This window comes from Larimichthys crocea, chromosome III (assembly GCF_000972845.2).
Source record: "Larimichthys crocea isolate SSNF chromosome III, L_crocea_2.0, whole genome shotgun sequence".
NCBI lineage: Eukaryota > Metazoa > Chordata > Actinopteri > Sciaenidae > Larimichthys > Larimichthys crocea.
The window spans coordinates 16,347,536-16,367,184 of NC_040013.1; the positions used below are offsets into that span (position 1 = coordinate 16,347,536).

General features: G+C 42.1%; 1 protein-coding gene across 2 annotated transcripts in view; it reads left to right on the forward strand.

Annotated features, from left to right (window-relative positions):
• Nucleotides 1-18,473, forward strand: part of zgc:154058 (Transmembrane protein 150A-like) — a 37,745-nt gene extending 19,272 nt beyond the window's left edge. For both annotated transcript variants that reach the window (XM_019274697.2, XM_010744918.3), the window contains exon 8: nucleotides 17,073-18,473. In XM_019274697.2, coding sequence (XP_019130242.1) covers nucleotides 17,073-17,332 — 260 coding nt within the window. In that variant the 3' untranslated portion in view covers nucleotides 17,333-18,473. The remainder of the gene's footprint in view (nucleotides 1-17,072) is intronic.
• The last annotated feature ends 1,176 nt before the right edge of the window (nucleotides 18,474-19,649 follow it).

Below are 19,649 nucleotides of genomic sequence, written 5' to 3' on the forward strand. Positions count from 1 at the left end.
GGGTTTAAAGTCTCTATAGACACACACACACATATAATATATATATTATATATATATATATATGATAAAATATATAGATATATAATATAATATATATATTATATATATATATATCGCTTATTTGCTTTCTTGCCAATAGAAATGAGAAGATTGATTCCACTACATGCCTCAAGCTGAAATCGATTAGCTATGCTTGGGAACAGCTAACCTGCCTCTCTGAAGGTAATAATCCACCTACCAGCACCTCTGAAGCTCATAATTGACATGTTATATCGCATCTCTTTAATCCAGCGTGAAAACATTCAGAGCACCAACTTTTTTGTTTCATATTTAGAAAATCATCTCCCCTTCATGTATTAAAACACGTGCATTTGCAGCTCTGTAAGAGAGGATCAAATAGGGTTTGTACTGACACACACAACATGGCGACGCAGCAGCTTTCCACTGCTTTTGCGCTGTTGTCCTTAACTGTGTTTTCAGGTGGTGTGTTTTCTGTCAGGAGAGCTCGTCCTTCAGCACGCATCAGCCATCTTCGAATGGGTTTTCTGCGTCATCTCATGCTGTTTACGGGACATTTTCCTTTGATTTTGCCAGCATGTCAGGAGATACAATGGCTGTGCTGGCTAGAGGAGGAGCCCTGGGACCTGCTGGGAGAGAACACAAAGGGATGCACTGGGATCACTGGAGGACCCGGTCCACATTCACACCAACCTGAAAACATGTCCATACTGTAGCCCGCTGGCACATCTTCATGCCACACAGCTGGCTCGGTTATTCCACAAACCCAGTTGATGAATTGAGTTATGATTCATTCCAGCCACATTTGAAGCTTTGAAATGAACCAGGCCAGTGCAGTCGGCGGTCACGGCAGAGTGGATTCTACCCAGAAGTGTAGATGGGCTGCCTCAGTGGACAGCTCGCTTGTATTAACCACATCAGAGCTTGGTGTCTGAACTCGTTTGTATTTTGCACGTTGCAACAGTGTGAAACCAAATTTTCCCTCCCAGATCCTGGTCCAAGTTCTCAGTGATCAGAGGAGATTTCATCAATCAGATCAAGAAAATGTCCTGCCCCTCTCCCCCTGACATCCTGTAAACCTGTTCATAAGTGCCCTGGACCATTTCCACTTCAGGTGACTGCCATGATGCTTTTATGTTATATAAAGGAGGAAGGCTGCTGGACAGCCGAGCTTACAGTGTTACACTAGAGAGATGGAGAGAGAACAAACAGAGAGAGGCTGATGTGACGAGTATTACAGTGAGAACAAGGCAGACCAAGGCTTGTTTTTCCTCCGAGAGAGGATAAATGCAATAAATTCAAGAAACACTATCAGATCTAAGGTTTTTAGTCAATCCTGGAGATAAAACAGAGCAGCGGTCTGCATTTCTACATTTTCCAATCATTTAAACCTGCAATAGCAATATTTTAATCATTCATAGTGCCAAATTACCTGAGACTAACACCCCTACTCTACATATATTTCTAGCTGCTTTCACTTAATGTTTGGTTACTAAATCAAGTCGACTTACGCTACCTCCGGCCAAGATTGTCGAGTGGAAAGCAAAAGAAGTCCACATTTGGCAAGCTGATGACCCAGATATTTTTCTCGGGGTTGGTTAACCGAGGCTAAATGAAGGTAAATGTTGGTTAATATTGGTGCACGGACGTTAGCTGAAAAACTTCCGTCAGTTTGTTTTTTGTGGACAGAAACGCTTAATGCAGCTTTAAAATATGCAACATCAGCAACTTTATGTTTGATAGCAACTCCACATATGCAAGCAACACTATTTTTAAAGTATCCATGAGACCCCACACCTGCACACATTGTGTTTTGGTGTCGGATGCTTAGGATGAGTGCGCCATACATTATTTTAACTGCATACAGAAACATACAGTAGACCTGGTGTCTCATGAACTACCGACCTTAATGGTTGAGTCTGATAAAAAGGATCAATACACTATATCAACTTTGAACTCAAATAACATGTGATTTAACCTCCTCTCTGTGGAGTAAAAAAAAAAATGAAAGAGAGATACAGTGTCCAGAGGCCAAATGCGTACCGCTAATTCAATCCAAGCTCTGGGTTTATGAGTTTGGTGACGAGGCACCGCACATGTTTTCAGGTCCTATGGGACGGACGCTGCATCTCATTACTCCCAACAAGGAGGAGCAGAACACAATGTTATTCTTTACTTTTTCTTTGAATCTCAGAAAGTGTTTTCGGGCACTCCAGTTGTAACTAGGTGTAGACAAAGGGAAAAGGACGGATAAACTGAGCTGCACTGTCCTGCCTCTATGTTACCGTACAGCAGAATATGCCAAATATCAGCTTATCAGTCTGTGGTGCAAAACACAAAAAAGGCCTTATCTGATCATTTCCATCGAGTTTAGTTTTGATTATTCTAACATCTGAAAAAGACAGCAATAAGATGGAGACGTAGGGTCATTCGCACCTGACTGCTCCCTGCCACCTACACCGACTTGTTGTGTGTCTTTTCTTTCAGTCGTTCCTTATCATTGACTTTCTCTGACGTTCTGTGCTGCTTGCGATGCAGAGACTAGTGCCAGAATTACAGTTTTTTTACTCCTCAGTGTAATATTAACACACTCTGAGCTCCCTGGTGAAAGAGCAAGCAGAGGGTTTACAACAGTAATGGTCTTGTTTCAGTAAAAAAATATCACTCCCTCATACCACAACTGGCCACATGTTGGGCTACAAGAGGTTTTTGTTAGTGCCAGTATTTTGGGTGCAAGTGGTTGAGTTGCTCAAAAAGACTATTCTTCAAACACAGTTTACAATCTGTTACAGAAGGAGTGACATGTGATTGAATTTAGAAAAACTCACAGCAAGACTGAAGTGGAAAGGGAGAGGGAAAAGCTTGTGACTGAAGTGGAAAAGCTTGTGCACGCTGCACGTGGAATGAGCTGGAAGGATGGAACAACACCAGCCACACCACTGAGCACTGCTTCTCTCTACTGGTCAAACTGCTTATTGCATATGTGTTGCAAATCAGAGCTGCTGGTTGTGAGTAGCTCGTGTTGTTGTCTACTTGAAAATAAACACTATATATAGTATATATATATATATATATATATATAATTATATAATATATATAATAATAATATATATATATATATATATATATAATATATTATTACCAGCTCCAAAAATATTCAGTCTGCTACACATTTTGGCAAATCTGCTTTTGTTTTACATTCTAATCTACAGACGGTGGAGAACATCATGGAGAGCATTTGCAACTCCCAGTGATCTTCAGATGTTCTACATGGCGCCATCTTTGAAGTAAAACTTGCTTTGGACACTACTCATCGAATACGATTATGGTAACCGATCACAGTAAAGATTTGAAGTTTACGCCACATGATGGTGCTGCGCGTGCGGCTCTGCAAACATTACCAGTTACTAAAACGGTTATGCATGTTAAAGAATCTATGCATAACTCCCCTGTTCCCAGAGGAACCCTACAAAAATGATATATTCTCTCCTCCTCCTCCTCCTCTTTGCACTCAGGAAAACGTTACGACACAGCTGCATGTTTTGATTCAAACAGAATGAACTCGCTTGCTTCCTGCCTTCTGTTGTCTTTGTTTATGTCATAAGTTTTTCATGTTTATTGTTTTTTGTGTAGTTAGGTGCAATGGTGATTAATATGACTAGAAGTGTTTTTTTTTAATCAAGACTCTGTAAAGCAAAGAAAAATAAACAACATTCCCGTATAGTAGCTTGTGAGAATGCTCTGCTGCTCACACAAACGTGGTTAAATATCTGCAACAAAACATAATTATTCATGCGTTAGTAGACCATTAGTGAGAGCATTCTGACAAACTAACTAGCTTCTGTCCAGTGAACCTGAACAAAAATCTGTTTACTCAATTCTCAAATGCAAAATGCTCCCTATGTGCCTTATGTATTATTTTCATAATGAAACCAAGAGGTTTAGGTTGTAAATTCTATTAATGAAAAGTCATATGATGTGTGTATAATGCCTTAGTTTTCAACAAATAAAAAAATTAAAAAAGTTGCGCTTCTGATTTACTTCATGTTCCTTCAGTTTGATTCACCGCATAATAAAAAGCCAGACAGCAGTTCATATCTTTAATTCTGTTTATTGTTTAATTATTAATTTGTTCAAGTTCCCTGCAGACAAATCAACACATTAAATGGAGGAAAAACCTCTCTTAAAAACGGGGTCGGCTGAGATGAAAGCACGGGTTGTTAACACCACCACAAAGTCCTAGAAACAACTACAGACAGGAAGTTTTAAAGTACTGGCCACGCTTCCCAATCCCATCAGAAGTGTTTGAGAAGAAAAAGTATTCGATTAAATACTTTGTGATTAAGCGATGCGAAAGCGGACTTAAACTTTCCTAAATGCCCTGTGAGAAGTATTCAAATAAACACCCCTTTATTCCTCTAAATTCAGGGGGGCTGCAGTGTAGAGCTGCAGTGTAACTAGTCCAAAATGTTTTTGTTTTTTTTTAGATCATCAAGCTCACATAAGTAAGAAAATTTAACTTAATATCTCAAAGACATAGAGGAAGATTGATTCAACATAGTCTATAACGGCAACCTACAGACATCAGGGTCCTCGAAATGCTTTAGTCTCAAGAGTGTGCAGCTTAGTAATCCACTGCAAAAAGAGCACAGATTAGCACACAATCATTCAGACTTCTAGTTTATTTGCTAACATGAGTCACATTTATAGACTCAGTCACAAGCAGCAGGCCTCGGTAAAAAATAAGACATTTAAAGATAAAACTCTAAAGATAAAAGCCACAGGGGAGAGCTGGGCAGCAAAAAAAAAAAAAGCAACTGATATTAAAACAAAAGCAGGGCTGAACATAAGACTGCATGGCTATTTTACATTTGATTGATTGTAACATATATTTAAAGCAAGAAGCAACCTGTGCTTTTCCGTGCAGATTGACCTAACAGCGGCAACACAGCTTCCTGTAGCACCTATTACAAATAAGACTTTTGACAAAGGATTTAGCAGTCATAACAAAAAGATCTTCTAAACCACCAAGCCTTGTGTTGAGCATCAATTACACTTCTGGCAAACTCCAGATATGAAGTCATGATGAAATACTTCAGTTGTCAAGAAGCTACTCTTTGAAAATGAAGCACCAAGGTTGTTCTGTAACTCACACAGTTACATAAAGGAAACATACAGTTTGTAGGTAAAACACTCAGATCTAGTGTGACAAATATTATATCATCTTCAGAGTTTTTCATTTGCTTTGGTGTCCTTTACGGGCTACCAGGAAGACTCTTGGCTAGTGATAGGATCTATATATATTCTAAAACGGATTGATGTGTTTGTGGATGAACGATGGGGAAAGATTGGTTAACGGATCTGGCCTCTGGCGTTGGTCCTTATTATCTGCCTCAGCGACTTACAACCCCTGTGCATATAATATCTACCACCTCTGTTAAAGATCGGACTTATCACTAACGTTGGCTTTAGTTCTCCTATCTAGCAGTTTGTAGCCCACCACAAGAGCGTCTTTGTCCAGGATGATGGTCAATCAGGACGAGGCGGGTTAGAGTGTTTGAAGACCAGCCTTTTTGGGCACCTCCCAAGAAAACTCTGGTCGCCAAAGTGGGCGTATGAGGCTGTCTTCTGCGTAGATTGGGCCTCTTCCAGGTTCAGTTCTTGGAAGTGTAGAGAAGAATGCAATGGTCAGAGGTGACAATGGACGGAAGCCACATCACACGGTTTATTATTAAAGTGTATCTAGTTCTCTATCCTTCTAAGATACTGTTAATCACTTCTACAATGTTTACCTGACATGACTGCCGCGTGTGTCCGGCAATAAAGTTCTTGTTGACAATCCGGCAGCAGCTCTGACTCTGATTTCTGGAGGAACCGTAGTGGAACAGCGAGATAGATAGAGGTGGGGCCCACCCAGATAGCATACGACACCTGTACACACACCAGACCGGAGATGGAAAATGTTTTATCGGCCAAATTTATGCTTCAAAACGGTCATTCGACCACAGCCTAAACCATCACGGGTGACTGAATGAAGCTGGTATGCTCACTCCATGAACCAGAACTCTCATGCACAGTTTGGCTTTGGACCCGAGATTGGCCACCCAGCGGGCTTGCGTAGGCAGCAGACGGTCACCATTGAGAAGTCTTCGCCAGAGAAAGCTCACCAAGGAGCTCCCCATCCCATATGTGTCTACAATGATTATTTCCTCCGTGCACACCCAGCACTCACCCTTTGGCAAAAGAGGAAGGAAAGTTGAGAAAAACTTGTGGTGAACTTTGCAGTTTGTATATAAATGCAAGAAACAAGCAGTTTGTGTGGTGTCACCGGGGTCCTCCATGAAAAGCGACCACTAGGCGAGGTGGTAGATGTTCTTGTCGTCCAAATGATTTACAGGAACCACGCGTGATCACCTGATCGACTAGCAATGCAAACTAAGTAACTGTCAATTTTCCTGACAAAAAAAACATCAGTCAGAACCCGGGTTGTGTGTTTTCTGAGGCTCTACCTTCCATTGAGCACCCTCTTCTGGCCTCCTAGTGAGATGCAGTCATCATGCGCACAGAGATCACGATGGTGTGAACTCGCTTGGGGAGCACAGCTCCATCCTTCTGTTCATCAGTGTAACTGTCACCTGGGGGGACAGGATGTCACAGTTGGTAAAGATCATATCCTGGTTGCTCTAGTGGACCCGAACCCATTTCCCCCCCAGGTGAATTAAAGTGTTTTCTTGTGAAGTCACTCAAACTAAGACTTTTGAATCAATTGCTGTATTTGGTAAAACCATGAGTTTATGAGCTTAGGGCAGGCTTTGGTTTCTGATGTTTTGACCGGTTAATTTAATATGTTACTTTTGCTAATTTCATTGATATACATAATACTCCTTTTGATGTAGGTAAAAAAAAAACGGTTTCAGTCTACTCCGGGGATAAATCTAAAGCTTGTGATTAATACCTAAGATGGTTCCAATACCTACAATTTGACCTGGACACAAGCAGCAACGAACACTAAATTCACAGAGTTGAGTCAGTGGCTACTGCCTCTCAAATCAGGTCCAAACGTCTATTATTTCTAACAAAGAGCTTTTACTTAAAATAATACTTATCTCGAGAGAGACGGTCAGACAGAAGAAGCGGAAACGAGAGGAGAGGGGGACGGAGGGCGTGGAAAGGGGGGAGGGCAACGGGGAAGAAAAGGAGAACAAGATAGGGAGAAGAGAAGGAAAGGAGGCAAAGGGACCCCCGAAGTGCAAATACATCGATATAAAGAAGAGGAGGGGGAAAGTGGAAATGATGATAACGGGTAATTAAAGGTGTAAAGGAAGAAGGAGAAGGGGGCAAGGGAAGGGAAGAAGAAAAAGGAAGGAAAAGAGATAAGAAGAGAAGCAGGGGGAAGTAGGTAAGGAAGAAGAAGAAAGGGATAAGAAAGGAAGAAGAAGGGGGGAAGGAAGAAGAAAGACAGGGAAGGGAGAGAAAGGAAGGGAAAAAGAAGGAAGGGAAGGGGCAGAGAGAAGGAAGCGGACGGAAAGAGGAGGGGAAGGAGGGGGGAGAGAGAAGGAGAAGAAGAAGGGAAAGAAAAACAGAAGGAAAGAAAGAAATAAGGGAAAAGGAAGGAAGAAGAAGAAAGGAAGGAGAAGGAAGAAGAAGAAAGAAGAAAGGAAGGAAGGAAGGAAGGAAAAGGGGAAGGAAGGGGAAAGAAGGTAGAAGCAGAAGGAGAAGGGAAGGGAAAGAAGAAGGAGGGAAGAAAAGAAGAAGGGAAGAAGCAGAAAGGGGGAGATAAGGGAAGGGGGTAAGGGGGGGGAAGGGAAGAAAGGGGGAAGAAGAAGAAGTAAAAGAAGAAGGGAAGGGGGAAGAAAGGAAGGAAAGGAAGAGAAGACGGGGAAAAAGAGAAGGAAGGGAAGGATAAGTATTTGTTAAGATAAAGCTCTTTTGTTGTAGAAATAATAGACCCGTTTGACTGATTTAAGGCAGTTAGCCACTGACTGCAACACTCTGTGACAGTTAGGTGTCTAGCTGTGCCTTTGTGTTCCAGGGTCAAAGGAGGTTATTGGGAGCATCTAGAGGTCTAAAACAACACAGAGCTTTAGATTTAAATTCCCGGATTAGAACGGAAACACGTTTTTTTTACTACAAATCAAAGGAGTATTAATTATTAATGAGTATCCAAAGTAACTATGTAATTAAAACCGGGTCAGAAACATCAGAAACAAGCTCCCGAAGCTTCATAAATCAATAGTTTTTTACAAATACAGCAATGATTTCAAAGTCCTTAGTTGATGACATTTCACAAGGAAAACACTGCAGCCTCAAAAAATCTCCTGGTTGTGGGTGCAAGATTGGGGTCCGAGTCAGCATCGCTGCTAGCTGGGATAAACAATATGTAAAAACTACGTGTCATCCGTACACAGCAGTGTCGAATCTACTCCCTCCTGTTATCCTAGTCACCACAGGTAAAGAAGTCATGAGCAAGTCACCTAGTAGAACAGAAGGGGATGGGAAGGTGGAGCTAATTGATCGTCGTCAGCAATCGGCTATGCCCACGTGAATTCGCCCCTGGCGGATGATCCACGGGAGCTTGCTGGAGCTGTGGATCCACCCCAAAAGCGAGTTCACAGTACAGGACGGTCCCAGTCGGGGGATCTGCAGGTGGCAGGGACAAGTGCAGCAGATTATACTGCTAAGACATACTGATCTCACTGAGAGGTGTGCAACTGAGAGACGGTAGGAGGCCTCAGAATGAGGGGTCACTGACTACTTGGTGAGCGACAGGGCGTAGAAAGTCGATGCGAGCCGTGAACATGAAAAAACTATTGGACTATTCACACTTGTGCAACGAAAGGAGTGCACAAAATACAAACGAGAATCAAAACATCAAGACACCAAGCTCTGAAAGGCATGAGATCCATAATATCTAAGAATCCAACTTATACAAGGCGCCTGTCGGCGAAACGAGGAAACGCCAGACATCAGTTCTGATCACCGTAACAACATGGGGATAGACCACTCCCCACTCCTGGCCAGAAACAATACAGACTACAGCCGACTGCACTGGCCTGGTTACAGAACATCACTCTTCACAAACGCTTTCAAAATGCATGGCTGGAAATGAATAACCACAGGGGTGTCTGACATACAATCGGGTGCATGATTGCATGTTTAACTGTATGTCAGTTGAAGATAAGTGAAGGTAACGCGAGTAATGTTGCGCAGTGTGTGTGAGTCATTGACTAGAGATGCAGGGTGATCAACAGCCGGTGGTTTCCGGCGAAATATGCTTGGACGACAAGACCATCTAACACGAACCTACCACATGGACACATACGTCTTTCAGTTGGTAGCGCGACACTGTGGACCAGGGCGTCCTAGTGGCCTACGTGCTGATCAACTAGCGTATCGACCTCCCAGCGTTTGACGCACCACTGATCAAAAACTCTCGCTTGCTCCGCAGCTCATGAGGTCACTCAGGAGACACTTCAAATGCACATGTCTAACGCCACAACATGCTCATTTCTCAATCCCTCCTTCGCCACAGCTGGCAAACTCAAAGGATATAATTTGTGCCGGAAAACTTAGCATGGCAATAAAAGAGGGTGAGGACGCATGGATAAGATGCACAGGGCAGAGAAAATCATTGTAGAAACACATATGGTGAAACAGGGGAGCTCACGGTTGGTGGAGCTTCTCTGGGAAAGACTTTCTCAAGGTGGACCGCGCTGCTGCCTACGCCGCCCGCTGGGTGGCCAAGGCTCTGGTAAAATACACACAACGTGCAGGAGAGTTCTGGTTCAGGATGAGCATTACCAGCTTCATTCATTCACCCTGTGATGGTGAAGGCTGTGTGTAAGATACAGTTGGAAGCAAAACATGTTCCATGATAAAACATATATCCATACATCCATCTCCCAGGTCTGATAGGTAGAAATATATCGGGGTTGGGGTCGTATCTATCGGTGTGGCCGCATCCTCTAGTCTTATCTCCTTGTTCACTTAACGGTTCCTCTCAGAAATCAAGTCCAGAGCATGCTGCAGATTGTCAACAAGAACTTTGATCTGCGGCCAGGAGTCATGTCAGGTAAACATTGTAGAAGTGATTAACGGTATCTTTAGGACGGAGAGAAAAAAGAACACAGTGTGAGGTGCTTGCAGTCCATTGTCAACCTCTGACATTGCATTTTCTTCGCCTAACCTCATGTCCGAGCAAAGCTGAATCCTGAGAGGCCAACTACCAGAAGAAACAAAAGCCTCATACGGCCACTTTGGGCCGACCAAGTTTTCTTGGGAGGTGCCCAAAAAGCTTGTCCCTTTTCTAAATACTCTACCCTCTACCCCTAATACTTCACCCCCCCCGCGTCGTCCTGAACTGACCGCACCCTGGACAAGACCGCCTCTTTGTGGCTACAACTGCTAGATAGGAAGAACTTAAAGCCAAAGTTTAGGATAAATCAGCTTTAAAAGAGGTTGAGTAGTAATTATATGAAAGGTGGTTGTAGCTGATGGACAATAAATAAAGACAAAACGCAGAGGACAGAACAGTAACCAAGCCTTGTCCTTTCCACAAAACATCAAATCATTTTGAGAAATATTATAATCTAAGCCAAAGATCTTCCCTGGTAGGCCTAAAGGAACACCAAAGCAAATGAAAGACTCGGAAGATAAAAGCATGCGAAGAATCGGGTCTGGACCCACTTAGACGTGCTGAAGTGATATGATTAGCCTCTAACCATGACTTGGGACATGATACCTCCACCTCTGAAAACATGCAGTTAAGCGGGACATGTACGGTACATGGAAACAACCTTGGTGCTATCAGTATATTCAAAAGTCAAAGACAAGTGCCGGTAATCACAACGGCAAGTTGCCTGTCATCCACGTGACTTGCATAGGAATGAGGGCCAGAAGGGTAATGAGAAGCGCAACCAAAGCTGGGTTGAGAGATCTGTTGGGTATGACGGTAAAATTCCTTGTCAAAAGCAAAAGTCTTATTTTGTATAGGTGCTACAGGAAGGCTGTTTGCGCCTGCTCACGGTCAGTTCACTGTGCATAAATCAAGCTACAGAATATGCTCCCTATGCGCGGTTGATTCCAGCTACGGTTACAGATACGAATCAAATGAAAATGCCATAAGCATGCCTTTTCGTGGCAGCCTTCTGCTTGTGTTTTAATATCAAGTTTTGTCTTTTTGGTTTGGGGCTGCACGCGCGCCCCGGTGGCTGTGTTATCTTTAGAGGTATTATCTTTAAATGTCTTATTTTTTAAACACATGATGTGACCTTTACCAACCCCACCCAAATTACCCCCAATATTTATTAAAACCTTTAAAACCCGCAGGCGCAGGCCTGCTGTGTGACGGAGTTCTAGAAAGGGGACGCAGGTAGCAAATAACTAGAAGTCGGAAATGATTTGATTGTGAATCAATCTGGGCTCCTTTGTGCAGTAGGAGTGCTAAGCGGCACACGCCTTGAAAACGAAAGCATTTCGAGGACCACGGAGGTCGTAGAGTTGCGTTAGAGACCTATGGTGAAGCAAGCGTCGCGATGGCGTGAGATAAGTATAAATTTCTGACTTACTGGTGAGTTATGATCTAAAAAAAAAACCAAAAGACACCATTTGGACGAGTTACACTGCAGCTCTCACTGCAGCCGCCCCCATAGAATTTGAGAGGAATAAAGGAGTGTTTTATTGAAATACTTCTGCACATCTCACACAGGGCATTTAGGAAAGTTTAAAGTCCGCTTTCGGTCATCGAGTAATCACAAGAGTAATTAATCGAATACGTTTCTTGCAACACTTCTGATGGGATGAGGAAGCGTTGGCCAGTCTTGAAAAAACTTCATGTTCTGTAGTGGTTTGCTAGGACTTTGTGGTGAGTGTTAACAACCCGTGCCTTTCATCGAAAAGCCGACACCTGTTTTTTGTAAGAGAGGTTTTTCCTCCGCATTTAATGGGTTGAGTGTGTCCTGCAGAGGAACTTGACAAATGTAAATAATTAAACAATAACAGAATTAAAGATATGAACTGCTGGTCTGGCTTTTTTATGTTATGCGGTAATCAAACTGAAAAAGGAACATAAGTAAAAATCATGAAGCGCAACTTTTTTTAATTTTTTATTTGGTTGACAAAAGGCATAATACACAATCATATGACTTTTTCATTAAAAATAAATTTAAACAACCTAAACCTCTTTGGTTTTCATTATGAAAATAATAATAAGGCAACATAGGGAGAAGCATTTTGCATTTGAAAGAATTGAGTAACAGATTTTTTGTCAGGTTCACTGGACAGAAGCTAGTTAGTTTTGTCGAATGCTCTCACTAATGGTCTACTACGCATGAAATAAATTATGTTTTTGTTTGGCAGATTATTTAACAACGTTGGTGGAGCAGCAGAGCAGTCTCCAAGCTAACTATACGGGAATGTTGTTTATTTTGCGTTAAAGCTTTACGAGTCTTGATTAACAAAAAACTATCTAGTATATTATAACATTGCACCTATACTACACAAAAACAACCAAAAATAAACAATGACAACTTATGAAACATAAACAAAGACAACAGAAGGCAGAAGCAAGCAGAGTTCATATCTGCTTTGAATCAACATGCAGTCGTTGGTGGTCCGTAAAAACGAAAACGTTTGCCTGAGTGCAAAAGAGGAGGAAGGAGGAAGGAGAGAATATATCATTTTTGAGGGTTCATCTGGGAACAGGGGAGTTATGCAAGGATTCTTGAACATGAATAAACCGTTTTAGTAACTGTGTAATGCTTTGCATGACAGCACGAGCAGCACCATCATGTGGGCGTAACATTCAAAAATCTTTACTGTGATCGGTTACAATAAGAGTATTCTTCGATTGAGTAGTGTCACAAAGCCAAGTTTACTTTCAAAGATGCGCCATGTAGAACGATCTGAAGATCACTGCTGAGTTTCAAATCCTCTTCCATGATGTATCTTCCACCGTCTTAGTAGATTTGAAGTAAAACAAAAAGCAGAATTTGGCCAAAAGTGTAGCAGACTGAATATTTTGTGGGCTGGTATATATAGATATATATATATAGATATATAATATATATATATATAGAGTATATATATATATAGAATATATATAGATATATATATATTATAAATTAAGGTGTTTAGTTTTCAAGTAAGACAAAACACGAGCTGAGCTAACAAACTACAACCAAGCAGCTCTGATTGCAAACACATATGCAATACGCAGTTTGACCAGTAGAGAGAAGCAGTGATTCGTGGTGGTGGCTGTGTTGTTTCCATCCTCGCAGCCTCAATATCCACATGCAGTGCAACACAAGCTTTTCCATTTCACGTCACAACACTTTTTCCACTTCGATCACAAGCTTTTTCAATCAGTCTTGCTGTAGTTTTCATAAATTCAGGTCACATGTCACCTCCTTCTGTAACAGATGTGTAAACTGTGTGTGTTAAGATAGTCATTTTTGGCAAACTCCAACCAACTTGAACCCCAAAATACAACTGCACTAACGAAAAACCTCTTGTAGCCAACATGTGGCCGTTTGTGGTATGTAGGGATGATATTTTTTTACATGCAACAAGACCATTACGTGGTTGTAAACCCGCTGCTTGCTCTTCACCAGGACTCAAGTGTGTTAATAGTACACTGAGGAGTAAAAAAACTGTAAAATCAATTCTGGCAACTATGGCTCTGCATCGCAACAGCAGCAACAGAACTCAGAGAGAAGTCAATGAATAAGGAACGAGTGAAAGAAAGACACCAACAAGGTCGGTGTAGGTGGCAGGGAGCAGTCAGTGCTGAATCGACACCCTCGTCTCCATCTTATTGCTGTCCTTTATAGATGTTAGAATACATCACAACTAAACTCAGATGGAAATGATCAGATAAGGCATTTTTGTGTTTAAGCACCACAGAGGCATAAAGCCTGATATTGGGCATATTCTGCTGTTAACAGCATACGAGGCAGGACAGTGCAGCTCAGTTTAATCCTCCATTTTCTCCTTTGTCTACAAACCTAGTTCACAACTAGGATGTGACCCGGAAAACATTTCGTTGAGATTCAAAGAAAAAATAAAGATGAACATGTGTGTGCGGCCTCCTTGTTTGGGGAGTAATGAGAATGCAGACGTCCGAGACCATAGGAACTGAAAACATGTGCGGTGGCCTCGGCACACAAACTCAAATAAACCCAGAGCTGGATGAAGTAGCGTGGTAAACCATTTGGCCTCTGGACACTGTTACATCTCTTTCATGTTTTGTTTTTTACAATACCACAGAGAGAGAGGTTAAAATCACAATTGTATTTGAGACAAAGTTGAATTAGTGTATTGATAGCTTTTTTATCAGACTCAACATGGTAAGGTCGGTAGTTTCATGAGACACCAGGTCTACTTGTAAAGTTTCTTATACAGTTAAAATATGATAATGGCGCATAAGCCTAAGCAATCCAGACACAAAACACAAGTGTTTTGGCTAGATGTGGGTCCATGAGATACTTTAACAATAGTGTTGCTTGCAATAGTGGGAGTGGCTGATGCAACATAAAGTTGCTGAGTGTTGCAATTTTGATAAAGCTGCAAGTTAAGCGTTTTTCGGTCCACAAAACAACACTGACGTGAAGTTTTTACAAGCTAACGTCAGTGCACAATATTAACCAACATTTGTACCTTCATTTATAGTCCTCGGTTAACCACCTGGAAAAAATATCGGCTGGTCACAGCGTCTTTGGGCCAAATGTGAGACTTTCTGTGCTTTCCCACGTCGACAATACTTGGCAGGAAGGTAGCGTATAGCATGTCCGTACTTGTATTTAGGTAACCAAAACATTAAGAGTAAAGACAGCTGGAAATAATATGTAGAGGTCGGGGGTTTAGTCCTCAGGTTAATTGGCACATGTAATGATTAAAAATATGTGCTAATGCATTTGAAATGAGTGGAAAATGTAGAAATGCAGACCGCGGCTCTGTTTAATCTCCAGTTGACTAAAACCTTAGATCGATAGTGTTTCTCTTGGAATTTGATTATTGCAATTTTATCACAGTCTCCTCGGAGGAAAACAAGCATTGGGTCTGACCTTGTTCTCAATGTAATCGTACGAACATCAGCCCTCTCTCTGTTGCTTCTCTCTCCATCTCTCTAGTGTAACACTGTAAGCTCGCTGTCCAGCAGCCTTACCTCCTTTATATACAATAAAAGCACATGGCAGTCACCTGATGGAAATGTCCAAGGCACTTATGAAACGGTTACAGGATGTCAGGGGGAGAGGGGCAGGACATTTTCTTGATCTGATTGATGAAATACTCCCTGAGCACTGAGAACTTGACCAGGATCTGGGAGGGAAAATTGGGTTTCACAACTTGTGTCAACGTGCAAAATACAAACGAGTTCAGACACCAAGCTGCTGATTTGAGTAAATACAAGCAAGCTGTCCACTGAGGCAGCACATTAACGCTCTGGGGTAGAATCCACTCTGCTGCTGTGACCGCCGACTGCACTGGCCTGGTTCATGTCAAAGCTTCAAATGTGGCTGGAAATAAGCATTAAACTCAATATCAACGGAGTTTGATAGGAATAACGAGCCAAGCTGGTTGGCATGAAGATGGTGCCAGGCGGGCTACAGTATGGACAGTTTTCAAGGTTGTGTGATGTGATGTGGACGGGTCCTCCTAGTGATATCCCAGTGCATCCACTTTGTGTCTCTCCCAGCAGGTCCCAGGGCTCCTCCTCTAGCCAGCACAAGCCATTGTATCTCCTGACATGCTGGCAAAACTCAAAGGAAAATGTCCCGTAAACAGCATGATGATGACGCACAGAAAACCCATTCGAAGATGGCTAATGCGGTGCGGAGGACGAAGCTCTCCTGACAGAAAAACACACCACCTGAAAACACAGTAAGGACAACAGCAGCAAAGCAATGTGAAAGCCTGCAGTCGGGCCATGTTTGTGTGTCAGTACAAACCCTATTTGATCCTCTCTTACAGAGACTGGCAAAATGCACGTGTTTTTAGAAAACGGTGTCGGCTGTAGATGAAAGACGGGTTGTTAACACTCACCACAAAGTCCTAGAAAACCACTACATACATGAAGTTGTTTTTAAAGTACTGGGCCATCGCTTCTCAATCCCATCAGAAGTGTTTGAGAAGAAAAGGATTCCGATTAAATATTTGTGATTAAGCGGTGACGAAAGCGGAACTTAAACTTCCGAAATGCACCGGTGAGAAGTAATGTCAATAAACACTCCCTTTATTCCTGCTAAATTCAGGGGGGCTTCAGTGTAGAGCTTCAGTGTAACTAGGCGCAAAATGTTTTTGGTTTTTTTTAGATCAGCAAGCTCAACAGTAAGTAAGAAATTTACTTAATATCTTCAAGACATAGAGGGAGATTGATTTCAACATAGGTCTAGGATAACGGCACTCTAAGACATCAGTGGTCCGAAATGCTAGTCCTCAAGAGTGTGCAGCTTAGGAATCCACTGTCAAAAAGAGCAACAGATTGATTCACAATCAAATCATTTCAGAACTTCTAGTTATTGGCTAACATGAGTCACATTTATAGACTCAGTCACAGCAGCAAGGCCTTTTGTCAGCATTTTAGGAAAGTCTCTCAGAGCGACAGAAGGTGTACAGTTTTTAGAGTTATGCTGCAAAGGTCATTCAAACTTTAAAGTATTGACTTGACATTTTGGTATATACGCTTATTTGCTTTCTTGCCAATAGTTAAATGAGAAGATTGATTCCACTTACATGCCTCAAGCTGAAATCGATTAGCTATGCTTGGGAACAGCTAACCTGCCTCTCTGAAGGTAATAAAATCCACCTACCAGCACCTCTGAAGCTCATTAATTGACATGTTATATCGCATCTCTTTAATCCAGCGTGAAAACATTCAGAGCACCAACTTTTTTGTTTCATATTTAGAAAATCATCTCCTCCTTTCATGTATTAAAACACGTGCATTTTGCAGTCTCTGTAAGAGAGGATCAAATAGGGTTTGTACTGACACACAAACATGGCGACTGCAGGCTTTCACATTGCTTTGCTGCTGTTGTCCTTAACTGTGTTTTCAGGTGGTGTGTTTTTCTGTCAGGAGAGCTTCGTCCTTCAGCACGCATCAGCCATCTTCGAATGGGTTTTCTGCGTCATCATCATGCTGTTTTACGGGACATTTTCCTTTGAGTTTGCCAGCATGTCAGGAGATACAATGGCTGTGCTGGCTAGAGGAGGAGCCCTGGGACCTGCTGGGAGAGAACACAAAGTGGATGCACTGGGATCACTAGGAGGACCCGGTCCACATTCACACCAACCTGAAAACATGTCCATACTGTAGCCCGCTGGCACATCTTCATGCCACACAGCTGGCTCGGTTATTCCTATCAAACTCCAGTTGATGAATTGAGTTTAATGATTCATTTCCAGCCACATTTGAAGCTTTGAAATGAACCAGGCCAGTGCAGTCGGCGGTCACGGCAGAGTGGATTCTACCCCAGAAGTGTAGATGTGCTGCCTCAGTGGACAGCTCTGCTTGTATTATACTCACATCAGAGCTTGGTGTCTGAACTCGTTTGTATTTTGCACGTTGCACAAGTGTGAAACCAAATTTTCCCTCCCAGATCCTGGTCCAAGTTCTCAGTGATCAGAGGAGGATTTCATCAATCAGATCAAGAAAATGTCCTGCCCCTCTCCCCCTGACATCCTGTAACCTGTTTCAATAAGTGCCCTTGGACCATTTCCACTTCAGGTGACTGCCATGATGCTTTTATTGTATATAAAGGAGGTAAGGCTGCTGGACAGCCGACCTTACAGTGTTACACTAGAGAGATGGAGAGAGAAGCAAACAGAGAGAGGCTGATGTACGAGTATTACAGTGAGAACAAGGTCAGACCCAATGCTTGTTTTCCTCCGAGAGACTGGATAAATGCAATAAATTCAAAGAAACACTATCAGATCTAAAGGTTTTAGTCAATCCTGGAGATAAAACAGAGCAGCGGTCTGCATTTCTACATTTTCCAATCATTTAAACCTGCATTAAGCAATATTTTAATCATTCATAGTGCCAAATTACCTGAGACTAACACCCCTACTCTACATATATTTCTAGCTGCTTTCATCTTAATGTTTTGGTTACTAAATCAAGTCGACTCTACGCTACCTTCCTGCCAAGATTGTCGAGTGGAAAGCAAAGAAAGTCTCACATTTGGCAAGCTGATGACCCAGATATTTTTCTCAGGGGTTGGTTAACCGAGGCTAAAATGAAGGTAAATGTTGGTTAATATTGGTGCACGGACGTTAGCTGTAAAAACTTCCGTCAGTTTGTTTTGTGGACAGAAAACGCTTAATGCAGCTTTAAAATATGCAACATCAGCAACTTTATGTTTGATCAGCAACTCCACATATGCAAGCAACACTATTTTTAAAGTATCCATGAGACCCACACCTAGCACACATTGTGTTTTGGTGTCTGGATGCTTAGGATGATGTGCCATATCATTATTTTACCTGCATACAGAACATACAGTAGACCTGGTGTCTCATGAACTACCGACCTTAATAGTTGAGTCTGATAAAAAAGGATCAATACACTATATCGACTTTGAATCTCAAATAACATGTGATTCAACCTCCTCTCTGTGGAGTAAAAAAAATATGAAAGAGATGATACAGTGTCCAGAGGCCAAATGCGTACCAGCTAATTCAATCCAGAGCTCTGGGTTTATTGAGTTTGGTGACGAGGCACCGCACATGTTTTCAGGTCCTATGGACGGACGTCTGCATCTCATTACTCCCCAACAAGGAGGAGCAGAACACAATGTTATTCTTTACTTTTTCTTTGAATCTCAGAAAGTGTTTTTCCGGGCACATCCAGTTGTAACTAGGTGTAGACAAAGGGAAAAGGACGGATTAAACTGAGCTGCACTGTCCTGCCTCTATGTTACCGTACAGCAGAATATGCCAAATATCAGCTTATCAGTCTGTGGTGCTAAAACACAAAAAAGGCCTTATCTGATCATTTCCATCTGAGTTTAGTTGTGATTATTCTAACATCTGATAAAAGACAGCAATAAGATGGAGACGTAGGGTCGATCTCAGCACTGACTGCTCCCTGCCACCTACACCGACTTGTTGTGTGTCTTTTCTTTCACTCGTTCCTTATTCATTGACTTTCTCTGACGTTCTGTGCTGCGTTGCGATGCAGAGACTAGTGCCAGAATTACAGTTTTTTTACTCCTCAGTGTAATATTAACACACTCTGAGCTCCCTGGTGAAAGAGCAAGCAGAGGGTTTACAACAGTAATGGTCTTGTTTGCAGTAAAAAATATCACTCCCTCATACCACAACTGGCCACATGTTGGGCTACAAGAGGTTTTTGTTAGTGCCAGTATTTTGGGTGCAAGTGGTTGAGTTGCTCAAAAAGACTATTCTTCAAACACAGTTTTACAATCTGTTACAGAAGGAGTGACATGTGACTGAATTTATGAAAAACTCACAGCAAGACTGAAGTGGAAAAGCTTGTGACTGAAGTGGAAAAGCTTGTGACTGAAGTGGAAAAGCTTGTGCACGCTGCACTGTGGAATGAGCTGGAAGGATGGAAACAACACCAGCCACACCACTGATCACTTGCTTCTCTCTACTGGTCAAACTGCTTA